At 41.1% G+C, this 27,784-nt stretch overlaps 1 protein-coding gene across 2 annotated transcripts in view; it reads right to left on the bottom strand.

The window, feature by feature from the left end:
• The window catches only part of prdm5 (PR domain containing 5), a 328,285-nt gene that overhangs the window by 31,961 nt on the left and 268,540 nt on the right, over positions 1-27,784 (bottom strand). For both annotated transcript variants that reach the window (XM_060832359.1, XM_060832368.1), the window contains one exon: positions 26,573-26,658. In XM_060832359.1, the coding sequence (XP_060688342.1) occupies positions 26,573-26,658 (86 nt within the window). The remainder of the gene's footprint in view (positions 1-26,572; positions 26,659-27,784) is intronic.

Below are 27,784 nucleotides of genomic sequence, written 5' to 3'. Positions count from 1 at the left end.
AGCAGTACAAAGTTTGTATCTGGTGTCTTTTTTTTTGTCCAGAAGCCACAGAAACAAAGGTAAGGTCATTTTACTTGTTTAAAGTATTGTTGATCTCTGATAACTCAATGGGCCTATGACAGAAGGGCCTATTCCAAACACTAAAGCAGAAAGGAGAACAGGAATCTGAAACTTTGTGTCTGGTATTGCATGATTATTCAATCTAGCAGTTTAGCAATAGTGTGCGTTGGTAGCTTAGTGCCATTGTAACATTACTTTTACCTAAGGTCCCATTTTAGGCTTAGTGTATGTGGAGCAGTCCAAATACTCATCTTATTAATTTCCCAGTAATAGTTATTTGAATCAGACTTATATAAGTATGAGAGGGAAATAAACACTGGAACATTTCAGAGCCAAACATTCACACCTTATCCAATGATATAAAACCTAACCTTCTCAGTATGGCAAAAATTAAACGATTACTGAGATTAGAAAGATCAGTAGTAAAAAGAAAATGAATTCTCGAAGAGGCCAAAAGGAACATTTGTTTGGACTAGCAGCCCCCCCGTAGGTGTCGTGTAATGGCCCTGATTACTGTGGCAGGTAGGTAATCCCCCTCTTCTGAGCCACAAACAGGCTTGTTAAACTCTCCAGCTGTGCCAACAGAAGACTCTGACCATGTGTCCTGAAAACACAATGGCCAATATTTTGTTTCTCCTCCTATAGCAATGGTTACTTCACTTTAAAAAACACAGATATCAGGATACACTAATTCCAAGGTCAAGAAGTCATCTTTTGTCATCAGAAAAGCTGCATAAATCACCAACAACCACTGACACATGGACTGCTATCACGTATCATGTTTTTGTTTTAAAAGTTAATATTCTGAGCCTTGCAGGAAGTGAGAGCTCATAAATGGCAGGGATGCTCCAGCATTGCTTTCAGAAATGCCTACAATGCGAACATAAGAACTCTTGCTGAGAAAAGTGACCACTTTGCACAGAACACAGCTGGCAGAGTTAATGGGGGTCAGATTTCATAGCTGCATGTGTATAGTTCTAAAAGATTTCAAATAACATGTCAGCAGAATGTAATTACATTTCATTTTAATTGTTTCTTTCAAAAGCCACACACTGCTGGTTCCTCGTATTGGTCTCCCTTCTCTAAGAGGAGGCATTTCTCCACAAGCACTCCTTCTTCTGATCCAAATTTTAAAAAAGCAATTGTCTTCAGTAGATGATGATCAACCAATTTTGGCATATTTTGGAACTTTTCCTCAAGCTGGTGTAAGGAAAACTGAACAGGCAAACCTATCAGCAGTGATTACTTTAAATACAAAATGTTTCAATTCAATACCACTTTAAACACTGACATACAAAGATATAGAGCAAAGTATGCCATGTGTAATGCTTTTCGCACAACCAAAATTCAATCCAACTTTGTTTTAGATTTACAAACTGTTTTAGGTTTTTAAGAGCGTCCGAGGAGGATAATCAGAAAATGGCCTGTGGAAATACACAACTTTGAGCTCTTGGTAGAGCTAGGAGTGGAAACGGGGGCAGGGGCCACTAAAAACAGAACCACCACCCTGCAGTACGCTTCTTTCAATCTGCAATGTGCCATTTTCACAGAGGCAGGATGCGAGTGTGGCAGGGTTATCCTCTCATACATAAAGAGTGACCAATCACATTCATTTAGGCTAATTAAAGGAGGTCAAATGCAATTTTTCTGGTCAGCCTCATGATCGCTAGAGGTGGTGGGGTCTGGTTTAAATGATTGACTCCCTCCTTACAGTGGTGCCAAATGCAAAACCACCTTAATTTCGAGGTCTATAAGTTGGAGAACAAGTGCTTCAATTGTGACATCTCCTCTCTCTCACTTGCATTGCATCCTGTTGCTGCTTTCAGATCGGAATGATTTTGACTGACCTTTCAATTTTAAGAGCCCACCCACTATCTTTAATTGCACAGTGTGTCTACCCTCTGTCCATTAACTAGCTACCATGGGAAAATTACAATGAGTGACTGTTTTGTACTTACTACAGACAGCAGACTTCAGAAGCCCCCAAGAAAAAATCATTCTGTGATTTCGGTTGCGTACCTGAGGAACAATATCATTTTGGTTGTCCTTTGGGACTCAAACCTTGGCCAAAAGGGACACAAAGTCACGGTTCCAACAGTTTCAAAGGGAAATATTAGGATCAGGTAAAATTGAAACTCCCCACTCAAGACTGAATTATAAATATATTGATCACATTTTTCTTGAATTAGATGTAAAATTCTAAGTAAGCTAGAACAGTCTCTGCATCCACAGTTTCCACATGCTGAACTGAAGAGTGCAGCCATACTATAATAAGCAGCAAACAAATAGAAGTCAGATAGCTCTTCACAGAGAAAAATAAAAATACAAGGGGAATCTTCCTCTGCTACATCTGATTTCAACCAGCCAAGAAGAGACATTTCATAAGAGGAGTCTTGCCAATAAACAGTTGGGTAAAAACAATGACTGTAGATGCTGGAAACCAGAGTCGAGATTAGAGTGGTGCTGGAAAAGCACAGCAGTTCAGGCAGCATCAGAGGAGCAGTAAAACTGACATTTCGGGTAAAAGCCCTTCATCAGGAATCATTGGGTACATTAATAAATAATTGGGTACATCACCTAGATTTGATAGCAACTTTAGTTGTACTTGGAGTTACTATACATTATTTTATTTTATTTGGGCTAATCAATAACCAAGTAGAATGGGATTTATAATGCTCTTGGGTTGTACAAGTTTCTGAAGCAGTCTTTAATCCTTCTGCACTGCTTCAATAGAAGCTAGGAGAAATGTCATAAACTGCTGCTTATGTTGTTTCTGTGAACTGATATGGCATTAAGGTGCAGAGATGCTGCGGAGACCTGTCAGAAATACTACTCAGCATTTGCTGCGAGGTTACCACAGATGGACTTTGTCATTTGAGTAAAACTGTAACTTGTGATAAAGTGCACATCGAATGGAAGCCCACATACAAGATAATCTTCCGAATGCAACTTATAAAAAATAAGTTACACAAGGTGATTGGGAAAATCCCCAAAGAAATTCCAGACTAGGTTCTAGAATTTCATTGGAGCTTTGTGGAACTTGACCAACATTAATCTTTTTGAACTACACCTGCCACTTCCTCATCTTACCTCTCCCTATTGTGTAATATTTTAAGAAAGTAAATTTTATTAAAACTTTGCCAAACTTGGCTGCACACTTTCAACGGGTTCTGAATTCTCATGAATTTCAGGTTCCAACTGATTCGCGTTTTGACAATTTAAAAGCAATCGTGTATGGAGATCCAAGATGGCGGCGACTCAGCAAGTCTGAGTTTACAGAGCTCTTCCCAAAACCTGGGTAAAGTGAGTTACTCACCCCCACCACACTTACCAAACCACCCAAAAAAATTTTCTAACCTTAATTAGCTGTTTACTATTATATTTAAGCAGTTTAATATTAAGTGGATAATGAGTAAACCAAAGGGATCCCGCAGCTCTCAGAAAACAAAGACCCCTCCCCCACCCTCCTCTCCTCCTCCAGCTGCAGCTGATGTAAAAACAGGCCTTGAAGAGATGATTGCCAGGCTGGAAACGACACTCGTCAATTTCATCGCAGAATCCCGACAGAGATGGAATGCATTCGAAGAAAAGTTACAAAAGTACAGCCAGGCTCTCGAGGAATTACAGGGCCGAGTGGAGGGGGCGGAGCTAAAGGCCACGACCTCCGAGGCTGCAGCACAAACAGCTGCAGAACAGGTGCGAGCTCTGGAGCAGAGAGTCCGGGCCTTTGAAATCTACATGGATGACCTGGATAATAGAAATCGGAGAAAGAATATCCGTCTTCTGGGCCTCCCTGAACAAGAAGAGAAGGGACAGTTAGTAGTATTTCTGGAGCGATGGTTGCCCCAGCTTTTAAACCTGGGGGCTGAAACTGACCGGGTAAGGGTGGAGTGGGCCTACCGGGTCGCAGCACGCGGATCTGGCCCAAACCAGCGCCCACGCCCGGTCCTGTTCCGGCTGCAGAGTTATAGGGAGAGGCAGATACTCCTGGATGCCTCCAGAAATCTTGGAAAGGATCCTAAAGCTATGATTCATGAAGGATCCAAGATTATGTTATTTCAGGACTTCTCCCCGGCTTTGGCACGAAGGAGGAAGGCGTTTGATGAGGTGAAGAAATGTCTAAGGAACTTAAATATTCAATACACCTTACGCTACCCAGCGACGTTATGCTTTACCCACGAAGGATCCGAGTATAATTTTAGATCACCAGAAGAGGCTAAGGAACTTTTAGACTCGTTTAAATAAATCGTAAGAGACAATTTATGTTGGCTTGCCTCTTCCACACTCCGTGGGGAGAAATGGATACTTTACTCTACTTTACTTTTGCTTCTGGGAGAAGGGTTGTCTTCTCTTGCTATTTTATGTTATTATACTTAACTGTAATTTGTTGGAGTTGTAATTTTATAGTTATGTGTGTTTGTACGTGGCATTGATGCTATCAGATATACTCAGGTATGGGTGGGGAGGGGTGGGGGTGGGGCGCTCACTGTCAACTCTAGCTCGGTATTATATCTAAATCCTATTAAGGAGCGCCCGGGTCAAGGGTGGGACACTGTTTGGGAGAGGATATGGTGGACCTTTAGAAAGGAAGTAAGGCCCCCTGAGAACAAGGGGGAGGATCTCCATTCAAACATGTTTTTTTTTTGTTCTTATTGTTTGGAAATAGTTTCCTTTTTATTATACTGTTATGAGTGTATTAGAGAACATTTTCTCTTGTTTGAAGGATGTAAGTGACTCAACTATACACTCTGGATAATTGTGGATTAGATTAGTAGTTAACTGAGTTTCATTGTTTTTCTTTCTTCTTTAGTATCATTCCTTTGAATTTTGATGATTATATATTTAAGATCTAATTTTATATTAATGTTTGTGCTTGAAAGTTCTGTTTATTTTTGTAAATCTGTCAAAATATTAAATTTCTAATAAAAATATCTTTAAAAAAAAGCAATCGTGTATACACCTGTGGGCATAATTTTCTAATGTTATCTCTTGAGAAGTATGCGGGAAAGCATGTAAGGTGAACATTAACATACCATCCTCACTGAGAAGAAAACCCAAACTATCCTGTGAGAATAACTCACTAAGAACTGACAATCTGAGCGCAGGCGAGATGTTTGGTCCATCACAGGCCTTGACTGTGGTTTTCCAGGTCATCACAAGCTCCCAGTTAATCAGAAGATGGCACTTTCTGGGGCCTGAGGACTGTCATGCAAGGCCTATTTCTTGGGAGATCCAGTGGTGAGGAGGTAACTTCTTTTATATTCTTTTTGCAGGTTGGAAGTTATTGGTGTCATGGGCATGGCTCCTGAAAGGCCTTGCGGTGTAACTTTGATTGTCGCCCTTCCAACCCCACCCCCCCCCCCCCCCAATCCCCCCTAATTAGAGCAATTAGAGGCCAACTCCCAATTCGCAAGCATTTTGCCCTGCTTTCCTGGGAAACAAGCCACCTTTCTCACTGCTGGGAAAGACAGGCAATCCATGAGACAGCACTTCGGGGCACTTACTTGGTCATTTATTGGCCACTTAAGAGACTTAATTGGTGAAAAACTGAAAAGGTCGTCAATGGATCTTGTTGGCCAGAACTTAATAGTGAGATGGTGACAACAGGGCACGTACCTCACCAAGACCAATGTGCTCAATTATTTCCCCTTCCCAGCATTTCTCTCACCACCTCCAGGGAGGGGAACTTCATGCTCAGAGTCCTTCTCAAAACATCAAAGAATACAGCAATTTTATAAGGATGGATTTAGATCTCGCTAGGTCATTATCAGGGACTCTGGCCATTGGGAATCAGACTCTAATTATTGGGTTGCACCTGATCCTGTACCATTCCTTATGTATTTCCAGCCTCAAACATTTTTGAAAACTGAAAGTTAGCAGCTGTGCTTCTCAGGTGGAAGACTATGGGGAAAATACTAATCGAGGTCTCACAATATTTGCAGGACCCATAAGCAATTTTCAAGTAGCAAGAATTGGTCTGCTTAATCAGCAGCTACTGACCACACAGCCCACGCTGCTTGAATGGCTGGGAGAAAGCTGCAGATATTCAGTGGGGGAGGGGGTTGCAGGACAGCCTTAGGTTTAGAACAGCTGGCTGACAGACACCCGGCGAGTGCAGGTTGGGAGCAACAATTGATTTCTTCCTGAAAGAGTTGCCTGTTTTGGACAGATTGATGGACTGCAGAGAGAGCCTGCAATCTCCTTTCAGCACTCGTATCTGAAGCCTAGATGGGAGCAGTCTGAGTCTATACAGCAACAAACTGTGCTTTCACGACAAAAAGCTAAGATTTGATGAAATTAGCCTTATCTTCAACAGCAGCACTCAGACCTGGGTCGCTTTTGCTTGCATTGTGACTGAAGCGGAGACATTTTTGCAGCTGCTCAGTAGGGTATTGCTACCCTTGCAATAAGGAGGCAGCATAAAAGAACCACATTGGACGAGAAACATGAATTCTGTTTCTGTCTGCCTCAGAAAGGGCCTCCAGAATTTTCAGTCTTATCTCAGATCTCCAGCATTAGCAGTAGAGTCAGAGAGTTATAGAGATGTAGAGCATGGAAACATTCCAACTTGTCCATGCCGACCAGATATCCTAGCCTAATCTAGTCCCATTTGCCAGTACTTGGCCCATATCCCTCTAAACCCTTCCTATTCATATATCCATTCATATGCCTTTTAAATGCTGCAATTATACCAGCTTCCACCAATTCCTCTGGCAGCTCATTCCACACACGCACCACCCTCTGCGTGAAAAAGTTGCCCTGTAGGTCTCTCTCTTATATCTTTCCCCGCTCACCTTAAACCTATGCCCTCTAGTTCTGGACTCCATCACTCCAGGGAAAAGACCTTGACTATTTACCGTATCCGTGCCCCTCATGATTTTATAAACTTCTATAAGGTCACCCATCAGCCTCCGAAGCTCCAGGGAAAACAGCCCCAGCCTATCCATCCTCTCTTTATAACTCAAGTCCTCCAACCCTGGCAACATTCTTGTAAATCTTTTCTGAAGTTTCACAACATCCTTCCAATAGGAAGGAGAGCAGAATTGCATACAATATTCCAACAGAGGCCTAGCCAAAGTCCTGTACAGCCGCAACATGACCTCCCAACTCCTGTACTCAATACTTTGACCAGTAAGGGAAAGCATTCTTCACTATCCTATCAACCTGCGACTTTACTTTCATGGAGCTATGAACCTGCACCTTACCATTAAGGTGTATAGGTCCAGCTCTGATTTGCTTTCCCAAAATGCAGCACCTCACATTTATCTAAATTAAACACCATCTGCCACTCCTCAGCTCACTGGCCCATCTGATCAAGATCCTGTTGTAATCTGCGGTAACCTTCTTTGCTGTCCACTACACCTCCAATTTTGGTGTCATCTGCAATCATACTAAGTACACCTCCTATGTTCACATCCAAATAATTTATATAAATGACAAAAAAATAGTGGACCCAGCACTGATCCTTGTGGCACTCCACTGGTCTCCAGTCTGAAAAACAACCGTCCACCACCACCCTCTGTCTCCTACCTTCGAGTATGTTGCTTTTGGTTTAGCATGATTTTTACTTGTTGCCTGCGATAATGGGAATAGGTTAACTATGCGTTCTGGTTCTGACACCCAATTTTGTGACTTCTCCATTTTTTTTCCCACTAATTTTATTCTTTGGAAGTTTTACCCTTCATCTAAAGGCATTCTCTAACCCCAACTATGTTTCCCATGCATTCCCATTTGCTCAAGCCTTCTGCAAAAAACTCAGTTACTTCTTTTATGTTAAACCATGTTTTCCTGTTCAAAGTTTTTAACACTCTGAAGCCGAATTAATCTCAGACATGCAGACTGCAGCTACTTCTGGGAATCATTTTCAATGTTCATAATATACCATCTTCTTGCACATTTATCTACCAACATGTCTCGTTCTTTTCAATGTCAATTTCAATGTGAAGAGAAAAGTTGCAATGTAAATGCTGCATTTTGAAAACACATTCTAATTCAGGTTTACATTTGTTCCTGGTTTTTAAGACCATGGTTAGGAGTGATTGCCACTTCTCCATTCTCCCACCCTAGGAAACAAAATGCATCTGGGAAATAGTTTGATTATTATTGTTTGCTACGAGATTGAATTCATGTCTTCTTAAGATCTCATTTTGATCTTCAAAAGTTCTAATGCATCACATAAAAGTGTTTGTTTTAAGTTTGAAATAGCAATGAATTAATTTTAAGAAAATGAGCAAGCGTATAGAACAGCTATCTAAAATTATTAGATAATTACAGTAGGCAACTTTCATCTAGTTCCTTGGTCAGAAAAAATAATAAAAGCTTCAAACTCTAAGAACCAAGTTGATGTCCACTCGATAACTTTTTAAATATACTATCCTTTTCTTCCTTTATAAGATCACCACATTGGGCTGCTGCTCTGAGATTTGAGACTGCCTCTTCTCATCAGATTTTGCAAATGGGCCATATTTTAACCAGAATATTACCTATTTATATCCTAACAATGGGGCTTCTTCCCAAAAGCCCTGTGGAAATGCTGTCCTCTCCTTGCTCAAAATCAAATACAAACTGTCAGTCATAGAGTGTGGAAACAGACCCTTTGGCCCAACTCATCCAAGCCGACCAGATGTCCTAAATTAATCTAGTTCCATTTGTCAGCATTTGGCCCATATCCTTCTAAACCCTTCCTCTTTCATGTATCCATCCAGGTGCCTTTTAAATTGTGTAATTGTACCCGCTTTCACCACTTCCTGTGGTAGCTCATTCCAAATACATACCACTCTATGTGAAGAAGTTACCCCTCAAGCCCTTTTTAAATCTTTCCTCTCTCCCCTTAAACATATGCCCTTTAGTTTTGAACTCTCCCACCCTAGGAAAAAGACCTTGGCTGTTCATCTTGTCCATGCACCTCATGATTTTATAAATCTCTATAAGGTCTCAGTCTCCGTTGCTCCAGGAAAAAACGCCCCAGCCTATTCAGCCTTTCCGTATCACTCAAACCCTCCACTCCTGGCAACATACTTGTAAACATTTTCTGCTCCCTTTCAAGTTAAACAACATCCTTTCTATGGGAGGGCAACCAGAATTGTATGCAGCATTCCAAAAGTGCCTTCATCAGTGTGTTGTACAGCGGCAACATGACATCTCAACTCCTGTACTCAATGTTATGATCAATGGAGGCAAGCATACTAAATATCTTCTGCACCATCCTGTCTGCCTCTTACACCACTCTATGCACCTGCATCCTTTTGTTCAGCAACACTCCCCAGGGCCCCACCATTAACTAGATAAGTCCTGCCCTGGTTTGCCTTACCAAAATGCAAAACCTCACAGTTATTTAAATTAATCTCCAAGTGCCATTTTTCAGCCCATGTGCCCAACTGATCAAGGTCCCATTATACACTGACATAATCTTCTTCACTGTGCACTACACCACCTATTTTGGTGTCATCTGCAAAGGCAAATACAAACAGAGTCATTTGACTTGATTCTCTGTTAGCCTTGTAACTTGTGTATCTGCTGCACATTGTATTAGAAAAGGATGGAATCTCCCATGCCCAGAGAAGCATGTGATCAGGACATAAAACACAACAAGATTGAGGATACTTAGATGCATGTAAACAGCTTATTCCCCGCTGTTCTCAGAATTTTGAATGCATCGCTCAAATGTTAATCCTGATTTCTCTCTCTGTTGCTGTAACACGGTATTCTGCATTCTTTTCTGCTACCTTCATGCACTTTGTATGGTACGATCTGCCAGGATAACATGCAATACAAAACTTTTCACTGTATCTCGGTACGTGCGACAGCAAGTTTATTTGCTCTTTCACATCTGTCTACTGATCTCTACGCTGTAACACTTTCCAACTATACATAATGGCATAGCTCTCACACTAAAGAGATGTACACATAAATTTTCATCATTACATTGGTTTAAAGTGCATGGAAAATTATGTCTATTACTTTAGACATGGCAGGAAACAAACAATTTTTTTTATAAGTTCAGGAGAACTGAACTATTAGAGTCATCAAGTCATACAGCACAAAACAGGCCCTACAGTCCAACCAGTCCATGCTAAGCATAATCCCAAACCAAACTAGTCAAACCTGCCTGCTCTTGGCCCATATCCCTTCAAACTTTTCCTATTCCTGTACATATCCAAATGTCTTTTCAATGTTGTAATTGTACCCAAATCCACCACTTCGTCAGAAAATTCATTCTATACACAAACTAGCTTCTGCTTAAAAAAATTAGACTCCACATCTTTTTAGTTTTATTTTATTGAATTTACCTCTTTCTCATTAGCATAAATCACATTAAAAATTGAGAAACCTGCACAAACCTTCTTAAACATGCTGTGCCTAATGTGTGTGAATGATCATTCAAATGCTTGAAATTTAAATTTTATAGCTTGGCATATCCAAGTTTAAAAATTTAAGTGACTCAGTCATTTACATAGAAGCTACAAAAGGTCATAGGCTATGTGGGTGGGAACATTTATGATAGGTGGAGTCCAATGTGGAAAAAACATAAGGTGAGTTACTTCAAATCTGACAAAGATCATTTAGAATAATAATGGTAAAACCGAGAGCTGCAGAGGAGGAAAGGAATATGTGTGTTCAAGTACACAAATCGCTAAAATTAAGAAAAAAGCAATCCAGATGGAAAATGGAATCAGAAGATACTGGAAATATTTGTTGCAGAATGATATAGAAAAATTCTCCTCGGTTTTTCTTTCATTATTAATATTATACATCTATCTACGTAATTATATTTACCAGAATTCATCTCTCTCCAACTCTCTGTAACTTTGTAACTTCAAGTGTTCTGGAGGCTTAACCTATTCTCCCAGAATATATGCTTTCTAATCCCGAAAGTTTGGCATTTCGCTGGTTGAAGACCATTGACTTTGACACTGTCCCTCACACTGAGATGCTTATGGGCCCCTTGCATTATCAAGTTCCCCACTGACTTCAACCTAATCCATCCATGCTAAATGATTAACCTATATTGGGATAAGGTTTATGCTGTACCATTGGTATGGCAGCAATGACCTCTGCTAGTCTCAACCTCTTGATAACCATAGCTTCTTTTGTTCAGATCCCCAATCCAAATCTAACTCACCTATCCAAAATGTGACAACTATCTTGCATGATATACCTTCTGTGGTGTGTCACCTTATGCACATGATAGGATTGCTCCTTTTTACATGTACCTTGGTACACTGTAGTCTTGTGAAATCACTTTCTTTGGTTGTGTTGTGAGCTTTCTTCAGCTTTTAGTCCATCCACATGTCAATGGTGCTGGATCACATTGGAATGGGGTGGAGCCATAATTTAGCAGTGCCATACAGCTGTCAGTATTCTTTAAGAGTGACTTAATTGCCCTGGTCCAATGTATGGCTTCCCCCATTTGATTGTAAGTATCTCAGTAAGCTTGTGACACATTCAAATTCAGAAATGGCTTTAAATCAGCTGAAGTTCTCATCAGCAAACTGCAGCCTGTAGTTCGAAACAACCACATCAGGATTCCAATGCATCACAAATCTCATATAAAAGTCCAATAATTGCATCTGTAGTTATAGAATGCAACTTCTTAACATCTATCTGCTGAGAAATAAATCGATGACAATGAGTTAAGACCTTCTGTGAAAAACAACAAGCTGTGTCCACATGTTTCCAGAGTCTGGTGGAGAGCATGGTAGGTAACAATGGCTTTCTTTGTTCTGCTATTTGGACCCAGTACACATCTCACAATCAGTGATGAGATCCTCGATGTCTTGGAGATCCCAGTCCACCATACCACTGACTGAGCTCTGACTCTGCACTTGGTGATTGCCACAGAGCCTGGCACAGCTTCCCTGGGCATCTTCCTAAACCTAGTGATTTGTCACACAAAAATCTTAATAATTCTAAAACACTACTGCTTCAAGTACATTTTCATGGACAATCTGCTGGGCATCTGATCTGGCCAACCTTCGACACAATGCTGAAAGATGTCGAAACAGCTCTTGTTGCTCTAGGATCTGACTGTGGTCAGCAGGACACTGCCGATGGTTCAGTTTCATGAATGAATTCACATTATGCACGGTAAGACTACATACTAAAGCTCTGGACAGAGTATTTGCTATTGTCTGCAGTTTTGCCTACCCATAGACTGTTTCATAGAAAAGCTCATGAAAGTCAACATCTTTCTCCATGGTGAGAAGGAAATAGCAAGGATGCCATTAAGGATACAGAAACTAATGGTTGTGATACCTTATAATGACCACTTTCCAAGCTAGATTGCAGTCTGAAAATCTCTCACATATTCATGTAACCAACAGAGCCAATTTCTCCATTATGGTATTTTGTACTTCTGTGATATTATAACGCTTAGTGAACTGGTTTATCAGAATACTGCTCCTAAGCTTTTTGCTGAAGCATTGGCTGCTGTGGTGGTTGGAAAGGATGGATTAGTGTGTGTTCAGGCAGCTGGTGATGTCAACATGCCCTTGATTCTCTGTAAAACAATCTCTTAATGTCTGTCAAAAAGTGTGACGCTAGAAAAGCACAGCAGGTCAGGCAGCGTCAGAGGAGCAGGAGAATCAACATTTTGTGGATAAGCTCATCTTAATGTGGGTTCCAACAGGATCCCTGCATTTTCTTGAGTGGGTTCTAAGTAAGGCAAAAGTGATTTACCATCCCTAAGAATCTTTTAAGTGATGTTGTATTGACTTTAAAGTGTGCAACTCCCAATGGCTTTCAACTTCTGAGGATTGACCATTAAAACTAACTGTTCACAATTTGTCCCAAGAACTGAGATAATTTCTTCGAGAATTCACACTTCTTGTTAACTCTGCTGTTCATAAGTACTTTAACATAAAATGGACTTTCTGATCATGCTCTTTAATTATTTCTCAATGCAGCAATATGTCATCCATTTGACATATGATCCTGTGAAGATCTCATAGTGTGCTAGAAATAGTTCATTAAAAAATCTCAGGGGCTGAGGAGATCCCAACTGGTTCACTCTTAAAGCTTCCCAAATGGAGTTACGAATGTCATAAGCAAGTAAATAATGGAGATGGCTCATCCAACGGCACCTATCTGTAATCTACAGTTTGCATTGCATTTTGTGAAAACTTTACTTTGAGAGTTTAAGTAAACTATCACATCAATATTAGACATTACAGCTTTGGTTCAAATGTGGACAAAATAGCTGAATTACAGCGGTGAGGTGAGAGTGGCTGCCCTTAACATTAAGGCCACAATTTGGCTAAGTGAGGCATTAAGGAGTCCGAGCAAAACTAGAACCAATCAGAATCCAGGGGTAACCTCTCCACTGGTTGGAATCAGACCTATTACAAAGGAAGGTGGTTGTAGTTTTTGGAGGTCAGTCTTCTCAGCTCCAAGATATCTCTGCAGGAGTTCCTCAGGGTAGAGTCCTAGGCCCAACCATTTCCAGCTGCTTCATTAATGATCTTCCTTCCATCAAAATGTCAGAAGAAGAGATATTTGTCAATAATTACACAGTGTTCAACATCATTCACGACTCCTCAGATACTGAAGTAGTTGGTCCCCAAATGCAGCAAGTTCTGGACAGTATTCAGGCTTTAAGCTGATAAATGGCAAGTAGCATTCACAGCACACAAATGCCAGGCAATAACCATCTCCAACAAGAGAATCTAAACATCACTCTTGATATTCAATTACATTATCATAGCTGAATCCCACACATTAAACATCCTAAACTGACCAGAAGCTGAAGTGGATAAGCCATACAAATACTGTAGCTGGAAGAGAAGGTTAGAGGTTAGGCATCCTGCAGTGTTTAGCTCACCTTCTGACTCACCAAAGTCTGTTTACCATCTACAAAATTAGGAGGGTGATGGATGGGTGCAGCTCCATCGACACTCAGAAAGTATGAGATTCTTCAGGAAAAAGCAATCCATTTGATTGGCACTACATCCATAAACATTCAGTACTCTAACACTGATGCTCAGCAGTAGCAGTAGTGTACCATCTGCAAGACGCACTGCAGAAATTTTCTCATAATCCTGAGACAGAATCTTACAAACTCATGAAGGTTCCCCATGGGAGACTGGTGAGCAAGATTAGATCTCATGGAACAAAGGGAGAACTAGCCATTTGGATACAGAACTGGCTCAAAGGTAGAAGACAGAGGGTGGTAGTGGAGGGTTGTTTTTCAGACTGGAGGCCTGTGACCAGTGGAGTGCCACAAGGATTGGTGCTTTTTGTCATTTACATAAATGATTTGGATGCAAGCATAAGAGGTACAGTTAGTAAGTTTGCAGATGACACCAAAATTGGAGGTGTAGTGCACAGCGAAGAAGATTACCTCAGATTATAACAGCATCTTGATCAATTAGGCCAATGGGCCTAGAAGTGGCAGATTGAGTTTAATTCAGATAAATGCAAGGTGCTGCATTTTGGGAAAGCAAATCTTAGCAGGACTTATACATTTAATGGTAAGGTCCTAGGGAGTGTTGCTGAACAAAGAGTGCAGGTTCATAGCTCCTTGAAAGTGGAGTCGCAGGTAGATAGGATAGTGAAGAAGGTGTTTGGTATGCTTTCTTTAATGGTCAGAGTATTGAGTACAGGAGTTGGGAGGTCATGTTGTGACTGTACAGGACATTGGTTAGGCCACTGTTGGAATATTGTGTGCAATTCTGGTCTCCTTCCTATTGGAACAATGTTGTGAAACTTGAAAGGGTTCAGAAAAGATTTACAAGGATGTTGCCAGGGTTGGAGGATTTGAGCTATGGGGAGAGGCTGAACAGGCTGGGCTTGTTTTCCCTGGAGCGTTGGAGGCTGAGGGGTGTCCTTATAGAGGTTTACAAAATTATGAGGGGCATGGATAGGATAAATAGACAAAGTCTTTTCCCTGGGGTGGGGGAGTCCAGAACTAGAGGGCATAGGCTTAGGGTGAGACGGGAAAGATATAAAAGAGACCTAAGGGACAACTTTTTCACACAGAGGGTGGTACGTGTATGGAATGAGCTGCCAGAGGAAGTGGTGGAGGCTGGTACAATTGCAACATTTAAAAGATATTTGGATGGGTATATGAATAGGAACGGTTTTGAGGGAAATGGACTGAGTGCTGGCAGGTGGGACTAGATTGTGTTGGGATATCTGGTCGGCATGGACGGTTGGACCGAAGGGTCTGTTTCCATGCTGTACATCTCTATGACTCTATGACAAGGACTGCAGGGAACACCAGCATGTGCAACTTCACCTCCCCCCTCTAGCCACGAACATCCTGATTTGGAAATACGTCATCGATCTTTCAGTGTCACTGGGTCAAAGCCAATGTATTGCAATGGTTCAAGAAGGCAGCTCACAATCATCTTCTGAAGTAGAACTAGTGATGGGTAATAAATGTCAATAAATGCCACCATCACCCACATCTCTTAAAGGAAGATGTAACAAGTAAGACGCAGGATGGATTTCCCTCTCCCCACCTTGTTGAATTGTTTAAAGTTGGCACAAATTCAAATCGTATCCTTAGTCACAGGTTCAGTAACCACGCCAGAACACCACTCAGTTAGTATTGTGACAAGCAAATTGTTGGCCATTCTGGTCAGTTTTGCTGATTACTTCTCCACCAGCTTCATTAAGGGATGCAGAATCTTCCAGCATGTTTACAGACTTAAAAGTTTAGTCTCAATATAATCCTGCATTCAGTATTCAACTTTCCTAAACCTTTAAATATTTGATAGTACTGTGAGTGAAAGAAGCATCTTAACTTCTACTGATAAACCTCTTCCAACTTTTTATTGAAATTGAGATTAAGATATTCCTTCTTAGCCAAGTGTGAGAATTCCTCATTATGATGTAGACATTGGTGTTCTAGTATCTAATATTGGGAAGATGCTTATAGCACAGCTTTAATCTTAAATGTCATGCCTCCTGGACAATGTAGTTGTATTGTTGTTGATTGTGGCAGTGTTTGCTTAATCATGGTTATAATGCTAAGAGAGAGTGAGGACTGCAAATGCTGGAGATCACAGTTTAAAAGCATGGCGCCGGAAAAGCACAGCCGGTCAGGAAACATCCGAGGGGCAGGAGTGTCACCTTTTCGAGCATAGGTCTTCATCAGGAATGTTTTGTGGGGTGGGGCAAGTGGACTTAGAGATAAATGCGAGGGGGTGAGGTGGGGGGAGTGTTGTTAGGAATGTGATAGGTAAATGAAGGTGGGGGGGTGATGGTGATAGGTTGGAGGATGGAGATGAGGGTGGAGTGGATAGGTGGAAAGGAAGATGGACAGGTAGGACAGTTCAAGCGGGCGGTGCTGAGTTGGATCTGGGATAAGGTGGGGGGAGGGGAGATAAGGAAACTGGTGAAATCGACATTGATCCCGAGTGGTTGGAGGGTCCCAAGGCGGAAGATGAGTTGTTCTTCCTCCAGGCGACGGGTGGCTAGGATTTGACAGTGGGGGAGGCCAGGACTTGCATGTCCTTAGCAGAGTGGGAGGATGAGTTGAAGTGTTCAGCCACAGGGCAGTGGGGTTGTTTGGTGCATGGTCTTGGAGATGTTCTCTGAAATGTTCTGCAAGTTGGTGTCCTGTCTCCCCAGTGTAGAGGAAACCATATCGAAAGCAATTCTAGGCACACCACAATCCTGATGAAGAGCTTATGCTCGAAATGTTAACTCTCCTGCTCCTTGGATGCTGCCTGACTGGTTGTGCTTTTTCAGCGCCGCACTTTTATACCATAGTTGTAATGCCTAGAAGATGGCATGAGAGAAATCCTAAACTGTTGTCTTTAAAACTATATTCTTTTGTTTAAGTTTTCTTAAACGTGGGCACTTTGCTGAACTGACAACATGGATACCACTAATTACATGATGCCAGTTGACAACAATTTCTGGAATTTTCTGACGAGAGGACAAAAGCTTACATAGTTCTTCATAGTTAAAAGTCACACAACACCAGGTTATTGTCCAACAGGTTTATTTGGAAGTACTAGCTTCTGGAGTGCTGCTTCTTCATCAGATAGCTAGTGGGGCAGGATCATAGGACACAGAATTTGTCGCACAAGATCATAATGCCATGCAACTGATAGGATATATTGAACAAACCTAGCCTGCTGTTGTATTTCATCCTTTAGAATGGGTTGCAGGTTTTGATTAATTAAAAATGTAAATCCCAGAACTTCTTTCAAGTCACATTCCTGAGATAACTTAAGGCTTTATCAAAAAAGGGTATATCTCAGCTCAATGTATTAAAGGTTTGAGGTTAGAATCTGTCTGTATTCCAATCTTGAGAGCCAACAATCTACGTTTGTTCAATATATCCTGTCAGTTGCATGGCATTATGATCTTGTGCTATAAATTCTCTGCCTTATGATCCTGCCCCTCTAGCTACCTGACAAAGGAGCAGCTGCTTCATCAGGTGGCTGCGTGAATCAAATAGGATGAAGGAGCAGTGCTCCAAAAGCTAGTGCTTCCAAATTAACCTGTTGGACTATAACCTGGTGTTCTGTGATTTTTAACTTTGTACCAGCTCACCCTGATACCCTGCGACTTCACCTTTGGTACCAGTCTGCCATGACGGACCTTGTCAAAGGTTTTACAGAAGTCTACATAAAGAACATCAACCTCTTTTCCCTCATCAATCATCTTTTCCACCTCCTCAAAAAACACGATCAAGTTAGTGAGGCACGACCTCACTCACACAAAACCATGCTGTCTAACACTAGTAAGTCAATTTGCTTCTAAATGTATATAGATCTTGTCCCTGAGAATCTTTTCTGATAATTTCTTGACCCTGGTCCAACACCGGCATCTCCACATCATTCTTCAAGACATCCTGGCATGGTGTGAACCTTCCAGCCAAACCAATTTGTGACTTCTCCCTTTTACTTTTCTTTTCGTTCTTTATTGGTTGCCTGTGTTTTGTATGTGTGTCACAACCACTTCCCCAGCTTTTGAAAGCAGTCATAAACCCTATTTTGTTTTAACCCTAAATCATTTTAAGTTGGATTTCCCAAAGCAGACTTAGGCAAACATATAACTATTTATTTTTAAATGGCAGAGGCAAAATAAGAAACAAAATTAATACTTAAAAACCCTGTTTTGACCAGAAGAGGAAGACAGTAAAGATAATTACCTCTCCTTCTAGTCTGTGACAATAGATCATAATCTGGTAATATGGTCGCATTTGTCCCACAGTCTTTTTAGTGATTTTTAATTTTTCTTAAACTACGCAAAATGACACTGGATGATGGCGACATTGGAAACTTTTCACTATATTTTAATGTCTTTTTCACTGTAAAATACACATGATGATAACATCATTCATCACCATGAAATCTGTGAGATGACCACTGATACAAATATCAGAATGCCAAAATATATAGTCTGAATTATTTATTTTCATTAAAAATACTTCAAATTTCTCTTCTACTGCTGTTGTCTGTCCTGTTGTCATCATTTTCTTTATATAGATAACTATTTGCTTTCTTATTTGTTTTAAGTTATATATTACTTCTGAAAATAAGCTATTAAGATAAAATATACTTTTTTTAAGAAATAGGCTTTTAATAGTGTTTGGCGATGAGGGTTCTTTGTTCTACAGCACTGATAAGAGCTTTTAGAATTGCCTGCCCTAGTCCATGAATGGATTCCTCACAAATGTTTGTCTGAGATTTTATATACAAAGAATTAAATAGACTCTACTGATCTCTTGTATTAAATTGACTTTTTTCCCTCTTTGAACTGACCAGTGTTGTTTCCAGACTTCTGATTCATTCACTATCTTAATGTCTTTGACTGATGTTGGGGCTTCTTTGGACTACAATAAATCCGGCAAAGACTCATCAGCAATGCCCTCATCACAGTGGCTCAGTGGTTAGCACTGCTGCCTCACAGCACCAGGGTCCCAGGTTCGAGTCCAGCTTTGGGTGACTGTCTGTGTGGAGTCTGCACATTTGCCCCGAGTCTGCGTGGGCTTTCTTCGGGTGCTCCAGTTTCCTCCCACAGTTCAAAGATGTGCAGCTTAGGTGAACTGGCCATGCTAAATTGCCCATAGTTCTAGGTGCATTAGTCAGAGGGTTGGTGTGGACTGGTTGGACCAAAGAGCCTGTTTCTGAGCTGTAGGGAATCTAATCTAATTCTTCATTCGCTTATGAACAATAACTTTAAGTCAATATCATTCCGCTTCTCCACTAATCTGTAGTCTATTAATGAATCATTTATCAATTTGCCGAGAAGTTGACTTCTTCGGTTAAATCTCGCTCTTTCAAGATTTTCAATGCTCCTGAAGTTGAAATAATTGTCAGAGGCTTTCAGTATCTATTCAACAAAATCTGTATTTTCTTTTACTTCTTGGTGTGTTATAACATCATTTACTATATTCAAAACTGTGCACAGAAATCTATTAACTTTTTCAGCTTCTGATACAGTATCTGATTTGGAAGCTAGTCTGTACATCATGATCATTTCCTCCACACTATTGAATTCCAGTGATGTGCTTTACCCATCTGAAATGAATTCTTCCTAGAACAAAGAACAATATAGCAAGAATGCTTTAAGCTTTTTTATTACCTGTCTACCTGTGCTGCCACCTTCAGTGCTCTGTGGACCTGCACAGCCAGATCCTTCTGCAAATGTATCTCCTCACATTTGTCCAGATTAAACTCCATCTGCATTTTTCTGTCCATGCCTCCAACTAATCTATATCCTGCTGTATCCTCTGACAATCCTCCTCACTATCCGCAACTCCATCGGTCTTTGTATTGTCTGCAAACTTACTAATTAGACCAGCCGTGTTTTCCTCTAAATCACTTATGTAGACCATAAACAGCAGAGGTCCCAGCACTGATCCCTGTGGAACACTACTAGTCACAATCCTCCATTCTGAAAAGCATCCTTCCACTGCTACCCTCTGTCTCCTATGACTAAGCCAGTTCTGTATCCTTATTGCCAGCTCACCTTGATACCCTGCGACTTCACCTTTGGTACCAGGCTGCCATGAGGGACCTTGTCAAAGGTTTTACAGAAGTCTACATAAAGAACATCAACCTCTTTTCCCTCATCAATCATCTTTTCCACCTCCTCAAAAAGCACGATCAAGTTAGTGAGGCGCGACCTCACTCACACAAAACCATGCTGTCTAACACTAGTAAGTCAATTTGCTTCTAAATGTATATAGATCTTGTCCCTGAGAATCTTTTCTGATAATTTCTTGACCACCAATATGAGACTCACAGGCCTGTTCTCCTTCGTAAACAATGGGACTACACTGGCTATTCTCCAGCCCTCTGGGACCTCACCTGTGGCCAGAGATGATACAAAGATGACTGTCAATGCTCCAGCAATTTGTTCTCTTGCCTTCCTCAACATTCTGGGATAGATCCTATCAGGACCCAGGGACTTAACCACTAATACTTTTTAAGATGGACAACACTTCTTCCTTTTTAATAGCAACGTGGCTTAGAGACTGGACATCCCCTTCCCTGAGATCATCCTCCAACAATTCCTTCACTTTGGTGAATACTGACACAAAATATTTAGAGTCATAGAGATATTCAGCATGGTAACAGATCCTTCGGTTCAACCCATCCATGCCGACCAGACATCCCAACCCAATCTAGTCCTACCTGCCAGCACCCAGCCCATATTCCTCTAAATCCTTCCTATTTATACACCCATCCAGATGCCTTTTAAATGTTGCAATTGTATCAGCCTCCACCACTTCCTCTGGCAGCTCATTCCATACATGCACCATCCTCTGCATGTAAAAGTTACCTGTTAGGTCCCTCTTATATCTTTCCCCTCTCACCCTAAACCTGCACCTCCCTCTCCTGGCTCCACACATAGATTCCCTCCTTTGTCCTTGAATGGGCCAACCCTTTCCATGGCTATCCTCTTGGTTTTTATCTACGTAGAAAAAGCCTTCAGATTCTCCTTAATCCTGTTGCTAACAAATTTACATTCCCCTCTTCGCCCTTCTAATCCTTATTGCCAGCTCACCCTGATACCCTGCAACTTCACCTTTGGTACCAGGCTGCCATGAGGGACCTTGTCAAAGGTTTTACAGAAGTCTACATAAAGAACATCAACCTCTTTTCCCTCATCAATCATCTTATCCACCTCCTCAAAAAACACGATCAAGTTAGTGAGGCACGACCTCACTCACACAAAACCATGCTGTCTAACACTTTCCTTATATACTTGAAAGGCTTCATCAATTCCCATCCTCTGAGACCTAACGTATACTTCTTTTTCCTTTTTGACCAAGGTCATTAACATCCCGAGTCATCCAAGGTTCACATAAGTTGCTGTATCTATCCTTCATTCTTACAGGAACTTGCTGCTCCTGAACTCTTATCAACTGCCATTTTGAAATACTCCCACATATCTGATGTGGATTTACCCTCAAACAGCCATCTCCAATCAAAATTCTCCTGTTCCTGCCTAATATTGTTGTAGTTCGCCTTCCCCCAAATTTGACACCTTCATCCAAGGACTGCTGTTATCCCTATCCATGAGTATCTTAAAATTCACAGTATTATTGTCCATCCCAACAACCCTGCAGTTTTTTTCATCTTTCCACAATTTGTCTAAATATTTTCTCCTCTCTCTCTCACTGGCTGTTGGGAGGCCTGGAGATTTCACCTTTCCTTTTCTGTATTCTACCAATGTTGCTTTGCTGCATGAGTCCTGTGATGTATCCTCCCTCAGTATAGCTGTGAGATACTCCTTTGCCAGGAATGCAACTTGCCCACACCTTTTTACTTTCCAGTCTATCACACCTGAAACATCTAAATCCTGGGACACTGAGATGCCAGTCACGTCCCCCTTTCAACCAAGTCTCTGTAATCGCAATAATGTCATGGTTCCAAGTACTAACCAAAACTCTAAGTTCATCTATCTTGCCTAATCACACATTGAAACACATGCATTTCAGACCACCTCCCCTGCTCTTTTCAGCAGTGTTTCCCTGCCTGTTCTTGTTCTTAGGAGACAATGAACACTGCAGATGCTGGAGATCAGAGTCAAAAGTGTGGCACTGGAAAAGACAGCAGGTTAGGCAGCATCCAAGGAGCAGGAGAGTTGACGTTTCAGGCATAAGCCCCTCATTAGTAATGTTTGTGTGTGTGTGTGGTTGGGTGATGAGGTGGCGGAGGGGGGGGAATGAGCCCAAGAGGGCTAAGATAAATGGGAGGGGGTTAGAGCTGGGGCAAGGTAGCTTGGAAGGTGATAGGTAGATGAAGGAGGGCGGTTGATGGTGATAGGTCAGACGGTGGAGTGGATAGGTAGAAAGGAAGATGGACAGGTAGGACAGTTTAAGAAGACAGTGCTGAGTTGCAGGATTGGACCTGGGGTAAGCTGGGGGGAGGGGAGATAAGGAAACTGGCAAAACCGACATTGATGCCATATGGTTGGAAGGTCCCAAGATGGAAGATGAGCTGTTTCTCCTCCAGGCGTTGGGTGGTTTGGATTTGGCGATGGAGGAGGCCCAGGACTTGTATGTCCTTGGCGAAGTGGGAAGGGGAGTTGAAGTGTTCGGCCACTGGGTGGTCCAGTTGTTTGGTGCGTGTGTCCCGGAGATGTTCCCTGAACCATTTTGCAATTTGGTGTGCCGTCTCCCCAATGTAGAGAAGTCCAATTGGGAGCAATGGACACAATAGATGAGGTGTTTGGATGTACAGGAAAATCTCTGCCGGATGTGGAAGGATTTTTGATCCTGGTCATATTTGCCTTGCTTTCTACCTTTCCCTCCAATTCTTTATCTACTGCCCTACTCCTCTCCTTCCCATCCCCTGCCACACTATTTTGAACTCTCCCCAACCACTGTACCAAGTTCCCCATTTATCCCCTCAAAGGACATCAGTCTCGGTCCTGCCTGGTGAAACCAGTTTGTACAGGTCCCACCTCCCATAGAACTGGTCGCTTTGCCTCACAAATCTGACACCCTCCTCCTCACACCATCTTTTCAGCCACATATTGATCCTATATATCCTGCTGTTTCTACTGACTAGCTCCCTGGCAATATAACGTCTGAAGCCATACCTTTCTATGTGAGTATATATTTTGTTCATTTCAAATGCTTTTATTTTACAGTAATAGTAGTTTTGCTGCTCATTTTTTGTGATAATGGAGCTTTCTCATTGGCTACATTGAAGGATTCCCACATTCTCAGAGTTAAAATGTCCTTTTCAGGTAAAGTAAGGGGGTTTCTGCCTCTTTCATGGCTTCACTGTTTTACTGAATAACTCTCAGGTCTGCCTAGTGTTTTATTCTGCTTAATGCCATCACTTTAATTGCTGGCTTTACAGTGTCCCTGGGTCTGTGACCTTAGAATAAAACTTTATTTTGTCCTTTTACTTATTTTTTTTTCTGTTTACTAACATGCTACTTGGTGTCCGCTCATGAAGGCAACCATACTCAATCTGAGCTATAAGCAATCATTTACCCTTTCACTTTTCCAGAGTGGATTACTGCACCATTTTAATATTTCCCCAGGCCCACTAGAATTTTAAGCTTTACTCACAGAACTTCCAATATCCGTTCATTCACCCTGACCCCCCCCCACCCCCTTGAAGAACATTCTCACAGAGCACCACCTCATGTTGCAGCCTGTACCAACTTTATACCAACTCTTCTTCTCCAAGGAGATGTTGCTTTTCAGTGACAATCCATCTCTCACCAGATCAACAGTGCTTTCGCTACTCATTGGAGTAAACTTCTTTGTTGAAGGATTGCTACAAGAGTTTCTTCTGTAGGGTTCTTAAATCTTCAGCTTTTCCTTGCTTCTAACTGTGCTCTATCAGCCCCTCACTTAAAGCTGAGTGGGAAGGTCTCACAGCGCTGCTCACTATGAGCAGTCAAATCTAATTGATTTCCTGAAGAAGGGCTTATGCCCGAAACGTCGATTCTCCTGTTCCTTGGATGCTGCCTGACCTGCTGCGCTTTTCCAGCAACACATTTTCAGCCATAATTGACACCACTGCCTATGTTTGGTGCATGGACATACCGGCTCAGTATACTGTATAAGCTGATGTTCATGAAAGATTGCTGCCTACAGTCTCTTTAAGAATTGGAAAGTACTTGGTTGAGGGTGGCAGGCAAAAAGTATTTCTTGGTATAACTACAGATTCTTGTAGCTAACAAGATAAAGTTTATTGCAGAAGTTACAGGTTAGTATTGGTATGATAGTCATTATTATGGAGAATTTGAGGAGAATCTGATTTTAGGTCTTTTACCTTCGAGATCCTGAGTTGTTCTACGCCCAGGTGCACATAACATCATCACAGTTGGTGAAGCTATAACACCCTTCAGTATTAACCCTTTCATGCCCTTATACCACAACACTCAATTCACCTGCCAGCACCCATGGAGTCAAAAATGGAGTTTGTGAACTAAATTTCCCAAGTTCTATGGAGCTGCCATTTGGGGAGGAAAGGGGGTGCAGTAAATTCAATCTGGTCACAGAGGCAGCCTGGTGCTTGTTCCTGCATTTTGCTTTTCCCAGACCCAGGCTCCCAGCAGTGACGGTAGTGCAGGTGCAACAGGCAGGTAGCCAATTTTGGGCTCTTAATATACCATCCATCAAAATCACAAACACCTTTTATCTGCAAAGTTGTCTCTCAGCATTGTAACTGCATACCTGCCTGTGTAAATGTTCTGTGTGTTCTTAGTGGGGTGGGGTCGTAGAGAATGCGAAAAATCTTACAAAGCAATCACTTAGGCGTATTTGAGGAACAGTATCTTTGTAGTAAAAAACTTTGATAAATTTCCACATAAATGCCATTTGATCACAGACATCAAAATGGTTGTCAAGTCTTTACAAGCTAATTCTCCATTTAACTGTTAACTGCTACAGAAACGATATTGCTTTCCTGTTCAGTGGTGACACACAGCATAATTTGGAGTCTAAATGCCACAAAATTTGGAGGTCTAGGCTGTTCTCTAGTAAAGATCTGTCCAATATTCAAATAGAGTTTTATTCGCTCAACTTAGTAGTCACTGAAGTGGCTTCCATTGCATCCTCACGGATGGCTTGTATTGGATTTCCCTGGGATACAAAGAGAGTTACCTGACTACTTACAGACTAAGTTAAGCCTGGCCAGACCAAAGAACTGGGAGAATATTAACAGGCTCATAAAAAGAACTACTTGAATGTTAACTCAGGGGGATACAGAAAGGAAAATAATTTCTCCTTTTGCTAACATTTTTTTTAAAAATCCATATCAGACATCTTAGCCATCTAAAATAAGGACTCAAAAAATTAAACAGTGAGGTCAAAGTCTGTATTGATTGGCCACAGGCCACCCAACGGCTAAGTTGATATACTGTGTATATCTTTTTACATTTTTTTTGTTTCACTCATGAGATGTGGGTATCGCTGACTGGCCAGCATTTATTGCCCATCCCTAGTTGCCATTGAGGTGGTGTTGGTGAGCTGCCTTCCTGAACTGCTGCAAGCCATTTTGTGTAGGTTGATCCACAATGCTAGTAAGGAGGGAAATACAATCCTGCTACTGGTTTTAGGAGGCAGGATGAGTTGCAGAGGACCAATCAGGCCATGGGATATAATATTAGATTAGACTTACAGTGTGGAAACAGGCCCTTCGGCCCAACAAGTCCACACCGACCCGCCGAAGCGCAACCCACCCATACCCCTACATTTACCCCTTACCTAACACTATGGGCAATTTAGCATGGCCAATTCACCTGACCCGCACATCTTTGTGACTGTGGGAGGAAACCGGAGCACCCGGAGGAAACCCACGCAGACACGGGGAGAACATGCAAACTCCACACAGTCAGTCGCCTGAGTCGGGAATTAGGCATTTAAATTAGGCATTTAATGATTAAAATGTATCTCTGTAACTTCACTTAAGCAATCATTCCTAATCTCATTTTGGCTGACTTCCCCAGACCTGGAGAAAGGAAAGGAAGCAGGCGTGTTTGTCAATGCTAAGGTAATCGTAGGAAACATATGTGGAAGGTGAACCAATGGGACAAGAACAGCAACTGGAAGATACTTATCATGGTCATTTTTCTTTTACCTACAATACTGCAGCATTACCTTTATCTTTTGTCATCTTTGTTCATTTGAATCCCAAGTGGAGAACACATTCCGATTTGAGTGAGATTTCTGTCATGTGTATTAACACAAAGTTTATTACCAAACAGGTTATTAGATTAAGTCAAATTCATCATGTTATTGACCTCTTGATTTTGTAAGTACTGCTTGCTGTTTGTTCCAGCATTTTGCTATGTTCTTACTCCTGTAAAATTCTGCGTTCATTTCCATTTCCTTGCTGCAGCGGTTTGGTGCACAATATTGAGTAATTTGGTGGCACAGTGTAATGACCATGCCCTCAAAAAGGAGAAATTATTGGGAAAGTGAGAAGCAGAGTAGGTTATACCAAAAAATCTATAAAAACTAACATTGCTGTTTTCATTCAAAATGATTAACTTTACCTGTACACTTTATTTCAGCAATTGCTTTCACTACTTAGAGGTAAGAAAAAAAAGCAGAAACTTGATCTCCTCTTACCCGTGTGTGCGTTCTAATGTGCATCTTTAATCCGTCATTCTTGCTGAAAGCTTTGTCACAGTAGGGACACTGGTAGGGGCGCTCACCTGCATACAAGACAGATAACCATCGGTAAAACAGAGAGCAGTCTACAGAATGACAGAAGGGAGCTGCTGTTGCTGCTTCGGCACATCAAGGGAGCACAGCATGGCCAGGGTGTACACTTTCTCCTCCAGTCTTAACTTTTTTTTGGATCAAACAGGGAGATCAGAGCTTTGGGAAAACTTTGCATAAAGAAAGATTTCCCCCAGTCACTTCATAGCTGGATCAAAGTTTCACTTTGAACTATTTGCTCTTTGCAAACAAGATATAATTCCACACATAGATCCACTATTTTTCTTTTAAAAAGGCAACAGCAGTCTAATGTATGCATTGCTCATTCCTTTATTGCAGGTTTGGTATTAATTACCAGCAAAATGAGCCCCAATATTATCCATTCAGATGTCAAAGTAAAATTTTACTTTGAGACAAGTTAAAGTTCTATTTTTATTGTTTTTAAAAGCAGTTTAAACATTATTAAATTTTAAAATATAGAATGTACCCCATGTTAGTCCCTGAAGCTAATTTTGTATTCAATATTTCTTAATATATCACTGATTCCATCTAACCAAATGCCTGATATGCAAATATTCTTTGATAGTAACAGCAAATAAATTCCAAAAATAACCTGTGTATTTATTACATTCATTCCTAAAAATGAACTTTAGGTGTTTGTTCCTATTCAGTGTTTACTGCTGTCCCCACAAACGAAACCACAACTAAAATTCACAGAGTACTCAGTTATTTTCTGAAATGTTTTATTTCGATACGCTATGAAATGAAACAAACAAAATGCCACAATTTTCAACTTCAATGATTTACTTTTCAGAGTATGTTCCATTACTCATAAAAAAAAGCTCCAAAATATTCCAGAACAGAACAATGTTTCTCATTCTGAATGCATGGTTCTAATAATTGAGTAAAATATTGTGAAAATCAAGTTATTTACCCGAGTACAGTTAGTTACCAGATGTATTTAATCAGAAGTTTGAAGTATCAAACTTGACCAGTAGGTCAAATATTTCACTTTAATATTTTAAAACTGCTCTCCTTTATGCTTTCTAATGTATACACATAACTAAAATCAGCCCAGAAACGGTAACTCATTATAGTGCCGCAAGGAACAACAGTGAG

The sequence above is a fragment of the Hemiscyllium ocellatum genome, chromosome 1, assembly GCF_020745735.1.
Source record: "Hemiscyllium ocellatum isolate sHemOce1 chromosome 1, sHemOce1.pat.X.cur, whole genome shotgun sequence".
In the NCBI taxonomy this organism is placed as follows: Eukaryota; Metazoa; Chordata; class Chondrichthyes; order Orectolobiformes; family Hemiscylliidae; genus Hemiscyllium; species Hemiscyllium ocellatum.
The sequence above is the reverse complement of the archived record's forward strand: the minus strand, read 5'-3'. Positions and strand labels throughout refer to the sequence as shown.